We start from the raw sequence: 10685 nt of genomic DNA, 5'->3' as shown, positions 1-10685 counted from the left end.
TCGCTGGGTGAAGGTTGATGAACCTCGTAACGTGATGTTCGCACAACCGGTGTATATCCGAAGCATTGAATAAATTGCAGTAAAATTATACGAGCTGTAATCGTAATCCATTATACATTAGGATTATTATTGCTGTAGAACTTTTTACCTGCAAATAGTTACATCATTAAAACTATACTGCTTTCGCTAATCAAATTGAACGTTAATATCTTATATTAATTCAATAAATTTCATTTTATATGCTTTAAATATAAACTATTATATAAGGTTTTATTTCCTTTGCTAAAATCTTTTCGCGCTACTCTAAATAAATTTATATTTACCCAGAAAACCTTGAGAGAAATGTCGGGATTTCTTATCAATTTGTGATTTTGTGCATTATTAATATTTTGTGCAAGATTGTATAAAAATTGCAACAAAAATGTGTAATGTTCTAATCAAAATATATCTTTATTTGTCTCAAGAAAAAGAATTAAATATAATAGAGTTGAGTTATACAATATATGTAAATTCTATAATATTTTAGAAATTTCTTCAAGATACATTTTTCTCGACTATATTATAAATTAAAATCTCAATTAATTAATAACCATATTGAGAAATAAGTATCATTTTAATCATTGTTAAGAATATTATAAGAAAAATTAAAACTAATTTTTCACACATTAAAATATTTCTCATTAATTTACTTTTTTCCTATTTTTAGATAAATTTAATATTAAATTTATAATATAAAAAGAATTATATTATTATATTTATTGATTTGACTTATAGTTACATCCGCCATCTGCAGAAACTTGCAGTCACTTTAAAGAAAGCATGATCGATTGATGATATAAAGGAAAGAATATATAATTATCATAAAGAATTAATATAATTGTGTATCAAGTCATAGATAATTATATTAGTGTAGATAATTTGTAATATTAATTATATTTTTATTTATAAACTAAAAAATTATTTAACTTGTACGTCATTTATATATTGCATGCTTTGTCCAATTGCAGCAAAATGTCAAATGATTTCTCATCAGTTAAACAAATAGATTTCCTCGTCTTTGGTTGTTTTTCAGCAAACAGTACTTGATAGGCATATGTTCCAAGCAAAGCTCCCATGATAGGACCAAGCCAATAAATCTAAGAAAACAAAAATATTAAACAATAAAAATTAAAGAAAAAAAGCAAAGAATAAAAAACATTATTTTTTATAATTTATATACATAAAATATTAATTAAAAATATACTTAGATATGCTTTTACATAACGTTTCCTTAATCTCAAAATGTAATGATTATCGTTTGATTAGAAATATCTTTGACATGTGATGTTTAAATAAAGTGATAAATATATTATTATAGATAATTTTGTTATCGGTGATGCCATCGAATACTTATATATGTATTTTTTATCGCATATACTACATACTAGGTATAGTTTCTTATAGAAATTCTTGTGACCGATTAAAATGTCGTAAGAAAATTTCTATGTATCATGCATGTTTGAAATGTTGTGCTATTAATTTACAACAAAATAAAATACAATATAAAATATAAATAAAAAATGAAAAAAATATTATTGTAAACTTTGTAAAATTTATAACAAATAAATAGCAATAATCTTCTTTTATAAAACCTTCTTTTACGAAACTCTTTATCTTCTTTTATAAAAAATTGATATTCTGTTTTTATTACACCGTACTCTACATTTCTCTCTTTAAACCCTTTTTTATTCCTTTTATTCATATTAAAATATATTTAATAGAATTTTAATTTTTTTAACATACCCATTGATCTTTCCAAGCACTGTTCCAGATTGCAGGACCAAATGACCGTGCTGGATTCATACTACATCCAGTATAAGGACTCTAGACAGAGAGGAAAAAATTTTATTATTTTTTTTAATGCTACATCTTTTCGGAAAATTTTATGATGGACAAATAATATGTAAATAATCTTTTCATTTAAATAATTTTTCTATTAAAAAATTACTCATGTATATTGGCAGACAGTTTTTGTTAAACATTGTTAACTCATAAAAAAGACGTAAATAGTAATAAATGATTAATATATTATAATAAGTATATATAATTAATATATTGAATTTTTCTCATAATAATATAAAAAAGGAAAAAATGCGGTGTGAAGAACAGTTTTACCGCAGCAAAGGATATAGTAGCGACTGAAAGACCAAATTTGAGGGCTGTCGAATCCGTGGTATGAGCACATCGAGAGTCCCACGTGGCGCAAGCTGCACAAAGTAAACAACTTGTGCAAAACACCTCAATTAATACACCTTGCAGACTGCTTATTCCCGGATGGACAACCGTGACACAAACACCAGCAGTCGAATTCAGGTTTCCATCATTGAACAATTCTGCTGGTGTTATCATCTGTCAAAATATAAATTATAAATTGCATAAATATTAATCACGTTTTTATATATAAACTACTATTATAATAATAAAAAATAAAAGCACTTTTAAAATTCCATATCCTATAGTGGCGCCGATAAACTGGCCGAGGATGTAAATTACGCCTGTCGGAATTGATTTCAGACCAATGATGACAGCACCAATAGTGACCGCTGGATTAACATGAGCTCCACTTACATGGCCTAACATCTAACAAGTTGTATTGGCAATATATATAAAATTATACAATAAATAAAAAATGCTTATTTACATCTTGATTTTATTAATATTGTAGAAGTTATATCGCGTATATCAATGAAAAATATGTGCTATTTTATTATAAAAAGATATTTATAATAATTTATCTATTGTTAAAAATATATATTGAGATAAAAATAACAATAAGACTAAATTGTTAAGAATAAATATAAATTTATCATATATTAGGTTATTTATCATATATAAGGATTTGCACAAGTTAATTATGTGATAACATACCATAATTATGAGATTCACCGTCAAGCCAAAGGTTAATGCTGTCTGCAGTGGAGGAGGTGGTGCAGGCCCCATGGCACCAATGCACCCCATACAACCGAAGAATACGAGAACACCTGTACCGACAATCTCTGCCGCGAACATTGTCATCGTATTTTTCTGCATCTTCCACATTGTGCCTGTAAAATACCGCACACGCATATTTCGACACTTGTCGAGATTTTAACAATAAACACTTACTATTTTCATCGCTCTGCATGATGAAGTACGACGGTTGGCTTTACTACAATTGCTACTGGAATTACTTTGACAATCTGCGCTAATCGCTGCAAATCATATTGCTTCGCCATTCTTCGTAAAAATGTAAAAAAAAAAAAATGCAATGTCTTATCAGTAGATAAATCGGTAGATATTGAGTGTGTACTTGAATCATTACTTTTGTATATTGCTCAATATGCTAGAAAATGCAATAATTATTTTACGGATAATTGCAAATTTCACAATAATTTTACAAATTTGTCGAAAATTATTTGTATTACCATTTTATGTCCATAAAATCACATCATTTAAAACAAATGCACGATAGATATTAAAAATCTCATGATAAGCAAATTACTGTCAAGTTATTCTGATTGATACAAATCTACTTACATTCTTGACGATTTTGTTTGGAAAGATGTTCACATTGTTAGACAGGTTGGAAGACTGAAGCTCTGACACAAAGAATTCAAAGCCTTCTCATATCACAGCGCATGCGTTGCTACTAAAATTGCACAATTTTCCTTACCATTAGAAGTTTCTACAATTTTCGCAAATTGTCCGCAGAAAATTGTCGCAAGGAGGCGAACTTTGCACGCACGCGCCCGCGGTTTGACTCTCGCGGAATACATTCGTGTCCGTCAGTTGTCGGGGGTGTAAGCATACAGTGTGATCAAGCAATTACGAACTAAAAATTCCGAGTAATGACGGAGAATAACGACCGCACGCTATTTCGGAACCTTAATTATAGGTCCGATACCGAGTACGTGGTAAAGGTAGCCAAAACCCTGTTGACACCCGTTGGTATCTGGCCGTTGTATCGTGGCAACTCAACATCCGACAAAATTAAGACATTCATACAGACAGGTATAATATTTTGCCTGATGTGTTTCCTGCTCATTCCGCACGTCGTATTCACTTACTTCGATGCGGAGGATCTGACCAAATACATGAAGGTTATAGCCGCTCAGGTGTTCAGCTTGCTCGCCATCATCAAGTTCTGGACAATGATTATTAATAAAGAAGGGATCAGATACTGTTTGCAGCAAATGGAGATGCAATATCGAGATGTCGAGTGTGAAGAAGATCGATTGGTAATGACGAACAGTGCCAAAATCGGCAGACTTTTTACGGTGACGTACTTAGGATTGTCATACGGCGGTGCGTTACCTTATCACATAATTATGCCGCTGCTGGCAGACAGAGAAATCAAAGCGGACAATACGACGCAGATACCTTTGCCATATCTCAGCGATTATATTTTTTTTGTGGTGGAAAATTCACCGCTCTACGAGATTATTTTTGTGACGCAAATTCTAATCAGCAGCATCATTCTATCTACAAATTGCGGCGTTTACAGTTTGATCGCCACGTGTGTAATGCATAGTTGCTGCTTGTTCGAAGTAGTTCGCAGACAGATGGAAACGGTTCTCAGCGATGGAATAGATAATGTTCATCAGCGGCTAGGACGAATCATCGAACATCACATGCAAGCCATCAGGTAAAAGTTCAACGGACATCTTTTTAATGATCCTGTAAATTGTTACCCTGTTTTTTTTCTAAATTAAATCATATGTAATGCAGTGATAAATTATTAACAACTAAAATGGAAAAAAATATGTTTATACATTTTAATTATATTAATTTTATTTGATTGATAAAATACATTATAGATTCGCAGAGATGATTGAGAAATCGTTAAATATTGTCTTCTTATGCGAAATGGTTGGATGCACTATTATTATTTGTTTTCTGGAATTTGGAGTTCTTAAGGTATTTTTGTTAGTGTAATTAAAATTAATTAAATAAAATAAAATTTTATTAATTAAATAAAATTAAATTTTATTAATTTTATTTTCACAAATTCACTTTAGGAATGGGAAGATGGAAAGGTCTTAAACATGGGTACATATTTTGTTCTAATGACATCAATATTTGTAAATGTTTATATAATATCCGCTATCGGCGATCGTCTTAAAGAAGAGGTAGAGAGTCTGCAAAATAATTTTATATTAATACAGAATTAAAAAGAAAAAAAATATATATATATAATACATCAGTTACAATGATAAGAAAATGAATATTTTATATTCAAATACCAGTTAAAAATGTTTAAACAATATAACTAATTAATTAATAAAATAATTATTTCTTACGGTTGCAAAGAGCGAGAAGGTAGGAGAAACGTCATATTTCATCGAGTGGTATAATTTGCCAACAAAAATTATAAGCAATTTAATTTTGGTGATGGTCAGGTCAAGCCGTCCATCAACTTTAACTGCTGCAAAAATATTTGATCTTTCTCTTCAAGGATTTAGCGAGGTAAGTATTCTATAACGTTTGCTGCAATCTTCATTCAAAAATTGACAAATGTAATATTAGCCATACGTATTGCTTGCATTTATAGGTTTGCAAAACATCAGCAGCATATTTCAATTTTATTCGAACAATGACCACGTAAATTTTCAAATATTGCATGATAAAAAAATATTGATTGTGTAAGATGATATTAATTATATAAAATAGAAGATATAAGATATATGTAAGATAAAAAATGCTTGATCATTATTTTGTTGAAATAACACGGTTCAATTATTTTTCATGTTTAACATCACCGAAACAATTACTTCTTTTTCGAATAATAAATTGTACTACTACAAATTATTTAAACATTATGTGTCATTTTTAGACATAATGTTACCATTCATGATTCTCCCTTTTGTTCGAAGGAAATTTATTCGAATTACAATTTTGAGTTACGTCTAACTTTGCAATAGTATAATATCTATTCTTTGTTCAGAACTTTTATTGCAGCTTTATTATTGTCCCAAAACTTCTATTTTCCCTCAAATTTTATCCAGAAGTTTTACAAAACGTAAATCGCGAATAATCAAAAACTATACCTATAATACTATGCTTTCTATATGTAATCATCATGATTGCAGTAAAATTACCAAGCGCAGTTTGTTAATAAAAAATATTAGTTAATAAAATTACTCACCGGTGCAGATGGTATGGCGCTGATGAAAATATTGAAACATTGAACAGGTCCAATTAAACTTGTTATAAAATTTATATAAGTATATCGGCATCTTTTAACATTCATATGAAATCGAATGTATTACTTGTTCAGATCTTCTTCAAACAAAGTTAAATATTTGCGTGAAAATGTAGATTAAACACTTTTATCACAATTAAAAATATATAGAGTATTATAAAATTGTGTGAGTTTACCAAACTATTATTAAAATTTTGTTTAAATATTATTATGATTTTATAGAATAATATTACAATTTTAAATATATCTATTATAAACACTTTGCTATTCTTAAACATAATTAAAGAATACGATTTATTTCCAATGTGTCAAAGAAATTTTTTGTTTTTGAAAGTTTTATCAATTTACAAATAACATACTTAATATTCAGTAATAATATACCTTTGTAATTAATTTAAAAATGTATACAAAAGATATTTTTAATTAAATTTCACATTGTAAACTTTAAAATCATAGAAATACATAGAAATACGTTGTGAACACTGTATGCTTTTGCTTATGATAGCGTAACGTAAAGTAAACCTCTGTCTTCCAGGCAGGACGCTTCTTATCTTACAGCGCCTGCGTAATCATTGAAATCGTACACATTTTCCTTCCCACTGAAAGTTGCAGCGATTCTGAGAAGATAGGCATTATATAATGCAAAGTTGCTACGGAGCGACAAACTTTTTACACGCAGGCGCTTACGAATAATTCTCAGAGATCGCGTGCAATTTCTCAGTCGGGGATAAAACGCGTAGAACATTTGTAAATAAAAAATCTCGGGTATGTCGTCGGACAATCGCGGTACGATATTTCGAAATTTTAATTACAGATCTGACGCGGAGTACGTGGTAAAAATTGCCAAGATCCTATTAACGCCTGTCGGTATCTGGCCTCTTTACGGAAATGATTCCACATTTGATAAAATCAAATACTTTTTTCAAACAAGCTTTACATTTAGCTTAATGTGTTTTTTACTCGTACCGCACATTATATATACCTTTTTTGATGCGGAAGATTTGACCAGATACATGAAAGTGATAGCCGCCCAAGTGTTTAGTTTGTTGGGAATTATCAAATTTTGGACGATGATCATCAATAAAAACGACATCAAGTGTTGTCTGCAGCAGATGCTCATCCAATATAGAGACGTGGAAAGCGAAGAGGATCGATTAATAATGGTGAGAAATGCCAAAATTGGCAGGCAATTCACGATTATGTACTTGGGCTTGCTGTACGGCGGCGCGTTGCCTTATCACATAATTATGCCGCTGGTGGCGGACAGGATTGTCAACACGGAGGACAACTCGACGCATCTGCCTCTGCCATATCTCAGCGACTATATCTTCTTTGTGGTGGAAAATTCACCGTTTTACGAGATCCTTTTCGTCACGCAGATTCTGTTCAGTACCATGATCTTATCTACGAATTGTGGCGTTTACAGCCTAATAGCTACCTGTGTAATGCACGCTTGCTGCTTGTTTGAAATTGCTCGCAGACATATGGAAACTGTGCTAGTTAATGGAACTGACGGCATTCACGAACGATTTGGTCGGATAATTGCGCAGCACATGCGAGCTCTCAGGTAAAGAAAAATTTTGTGATTATTTTATTAAATATATCCTTAATATTATCGATATATATACGTTTACTGGTATGAGAAAGAATGTCAGTTTCATATAAAAATAATAATTGTATACAAGTGTAATTATGATAAAAATTATGAAAAATACTTCTAGATTTAATTACTATCAAATATTGTTGTAATATTGAGATAAATAATAGAATTTATTTGCAAAAATAGTACACAAGAAATCTATTATTTATCTCATATAACAATATTTGAAAGTGATTAAATCTAGAATTATTTTTCATAACATTTATTATATTAATTATGCTTGTTAAATAATTATTATGTTATTTGTTTCTTATTTATTAATTTGCTTTATAATACTTATATTTATTTTTATTCTATGATAATATTTATTGCAGATATGTTGAAATGATCGAAAAATCATTGAACTTTGTCTTTTTATCGGAAATGGTTGGATGCACTATTATCATATGTTTTCTTGAGTATGGAGTTCTTAAGGTATTTTAACATATTGATTAGTTTATTGTCAAAGTATATATGTTTATTTTTTATTTAAATATATTTCAGGAATGGGAAGACAATCAAGTATTAGGCACAATTATCTATTTTATTTTAGTTATTTCGATTTTAGTAAACGTCTTTACTTTATCAACTATTGGCGATCGTCTTAAAGAAGAGGTAGATTTCACAAGTTATTATTTTTACAAATGACAAATTTCATAGTCATATTAATTTAACATTTGAGATTTACATTTTTTGTTGTAACAAAGAGTGGAAAAATCGGAGACACTTCGTATTTTATTGATTGGTATGCGTTACCAACAAAAAACGTGAGCGGTTTAATTATGATAATGATGAGATCAAATCGTCCGTCAACTTTGACAGCGGCTAAAATGTTCGATGTTTCTCTTCAAAGTTTTTGCGATGTAAGTAATTTTAGTTTTTAATCAACACTAATCTGAAAATTTAGACATACTATTTGACTACAAATGTTTACAGGTATGCAAGACATCAGCGGCATACCTCAATTTTATTCGAATGATTGCAGCGTAATTTTTAAGATTATCTATTGAAATACTGAATATTTCGCTCAAAACATATTAATTTCTTACCTTTACCCACAACCACAAATATAACACTTGTCATCTTACTCAAATTTATTATTTAGCTATGAACAACATTTATAAATTAAATATATAATATAAAATCGTGTTACTAACATATTATTACTGTTAGAATAACAGTTAGTATCATGATATGTATAAAAAATCAGGTACGATCTTCCTTTTTCGCAGAAAAAGACGCGGTCAAACTGCGAAGCCCCAGTCGTCGTTCAATTTTGCAACCGCGCAAGGGTGCATTCCCTATGTTTTCAAGTTTTTCTCGACGTATCATTAGTATCCCCTCGCTCTGTGTCTACAGCTGTACTTTTCTCTCAACCTCATCGTAACATTCTATAAAGTTCAAGTTACAAATAATTGTTTTAATCATTATGTTCAGAAAATAGTTAAATGCATTTTGCACATGTTTACCATCAACTTTGTGCCCATCAGCCACACTGTCAGTCACCGTCGAGTTGCCATTAAGATATCATCCAACGCAAACAATCGCTGTAATTATGGTCGAGTCAAATTCTGTGCAGGATGATAAGCAGCTTGTAGATTTTTACTATGCTGCACAGGTCAGTCTTTGGCTATTGAAACTGATCGGTGCCTGGCCATTGCAACAGCAATGCTACTAGGCAGGAAACTATCGTGCATGGCTTATTGGTAACCACGTTTATTCAACTGTTCACGATCGTCCCGGAGACCATATGTATAATCACCGCAAAAATAAGCTTTTACGAGTTTTTAAGAACCGCGTGTCCGTTAATATTTACAATTACGATTTTTATGAGATACCTTTTGCTGCTCTTTCATCGAGATGAGATTAAATTGTGCATTGATCGCATTGCTGAAGACTGGTGTAACGTGTCGAAGATCGAAGATCGCAAGATCATGCGAGGAAACGCCAAATCAGGACGCTTTTTTGGCATAATATCAGTGGTATTCATGTTCAGCGGCGGCTTACCTTACACCTTGATGCCACTAGTGCTGCCATTTGCCGTTGACGAAAACAATGTGACGATTAGATCGTTTCCAAGTCCCAGCGAGTTGATTTTTTTGGATATTCAGGTCAATTCAATCGGCTTATTCTGTTGAACTTACTGCCGGAAAAATGCTGACGATGACTATGGATAGTTTTTCTAACGTAAGTATGCTAATATTTACATCAACTTTACAATACATGTGTTTCTAATGCATTATTTTATTATCAGTATTTTTTTATTAATAATGATCCAAAGTTCGAACATTAATAAATACTAATATATTTTAGATTTTAAAAACATCAATGGCATATTTAAATTTGCTTCGCGAAATTTCTTCGCGGGATTTTATGTAAATATACAACGGTAAAAAAATTCTTGGCAAAGTATAATAATTGAACAGAATAGAATAAGATATCGCGTAAAAATTATTAATATTTTTAGAAGTGTATGCGTCCTGCTAAGTAATATATAATATATATAGCTTACAAACATATAAGATTGAAGTATATGAAAGTAACGAAACATACAGAGCTGTAAAAAAACTTTTACATTCAACATGCTTCAGAGTTTTTGCAAGAAAAAAATTAGAAAATATCAGAGTTACATATAACTTTACGATTATCCTTTGATAAGTTTCCGCCGATATCATGTCATGACGACAGCATTGTCATCTTCTTATCTTTTTGATTTATTCAAATCTCATCTGCTATTTTTCCCATAAGTTGAACCGAATGTATTAGAAAATGCAAATTGCGAGTCATGAAAGTCTCGACTTTTGTTCACAAAGAACGGAGAGCTTA

General features: G+C 30.5%; 3 protein-coding genes, 1 long non-coding RNA gene and 1 pseudogene across 8 annotated transcripts; 3 read left to right on the top strand and 2 right to left on the bottom strand.

Annotated features, from left to right (window-relative positions):
- Positions 1–827: 827 nt before the first annotated feature.
- LOC105676672 (aquaporin AQPAe.a-like) lies at positions 828–3662 on the bottom strand. Of its 5 annotated transcripts, none has more exons than XM_067358138.1 (6): positions 3556–3662; positions 2908–3083; positions 2476–2612; positions 2155–2388; positions 1783–1863; positions 828–1136 (listed from the first exon to the last, which is right to left on the bottom strand). In XM_067358138.1, coding segments are annotated over exons 1-6 (789 nt in total). In that variant the 5' UTR covers positions 3558–3662; the 3' UTR covers positions 828–977. The 5 variants fall into 5 exon arrangements, with proteins under 5 accessions (XP_067214239.1, XP_067214234.1, XP_067214228.1 ...); XM_067358133.1 differs by having other exon boundaries at positions 2476–2619; positions 3556–3658; XM_067358127.1 differs by having other exon boundaries at positions 2908–3255; positions 3556–3604.
- Positions 3663–3777: 115 nt separating this feature from the next.
- On the top strand, positions 3778–6256 carry LOC105676671 (odorant receptor 43a-like). The gene is made up of 5 exons (XM_012374730.2): positions 3778–4663; positions 4836–4935; positions 5037–5147; positions 5329–5484; positions 5570–6256. The coding sequence occupies exons 1-5, from the start codon at positions 3867–3869 to the stop codon at positions 5621–5623; spliced, it is 1218 nt and encodes a 405-aa protein (XP_012230153.1). The 5' UTR covers positions 3778–3866; the 3' UTR covers positions 5624–6256.
- LOC137000772 (uncharacterized) lies at positions 5014–6316 on the bottom strand. Its single transcript, XR_010890958.1, has 3 exons — positions 6164–6316; positions 5319–5512; positions 5014–5156 (listed from the first exon to the last, which is right to left on the bottom strand). It is a non-coding gene; the product is annotated as an uncharacterized lncRNA (long non-coding RNA).
- Positions 6317–6857: 541 nt separating this feature from the next.
- LOC105676667 (odorant receptor 43a-like) lies at positions 6858–8946 on the top strand. The gene is made up of 5 exons (XM_012374717.2): positions 6858–7787; positions 8195–8294; positions 8364–8474; positions 8567–8722; positions 8796–8946. The coding sequence occupies exons 1-5, from the start codon at positions 6988–6990 to the stop codon at positions 8847–8849; spliced, it is 1221 nt and encodes a 406-aa protein (XP_012230140.1). The 5' UTR covers positions 6858–6987; the 3' UTR covers positions 8850–8946.
- Positions 8947–9337: 391 nt separating this feature from the next.
- Positions 9338–10070, top strand: LOC137000767 (uncharacterized; annotated as a pseudogene).
- The last annotated feature ends 615 nt before the right edge of the window (positions 10071–10685 follow it).

The sequence above is a fragment of the Linepithema humile genome, chromosome 1 (genome assembly GCF_040581485.1).
Source record: "Linepithema humile isolate Giens D197 chromosome 1, Lhum_UNIL_v1.0, whole genome shotgun sequence".
Lineage (NCBI taxonomy): Eukaryota > Metazoa > Arthropoda > Insecta > Hymenoptera > Formicidae > Linepithema > Linepithema humile.
This window is presented reverse-complemented; position numbering and strand designations above follow the sequence as displayed.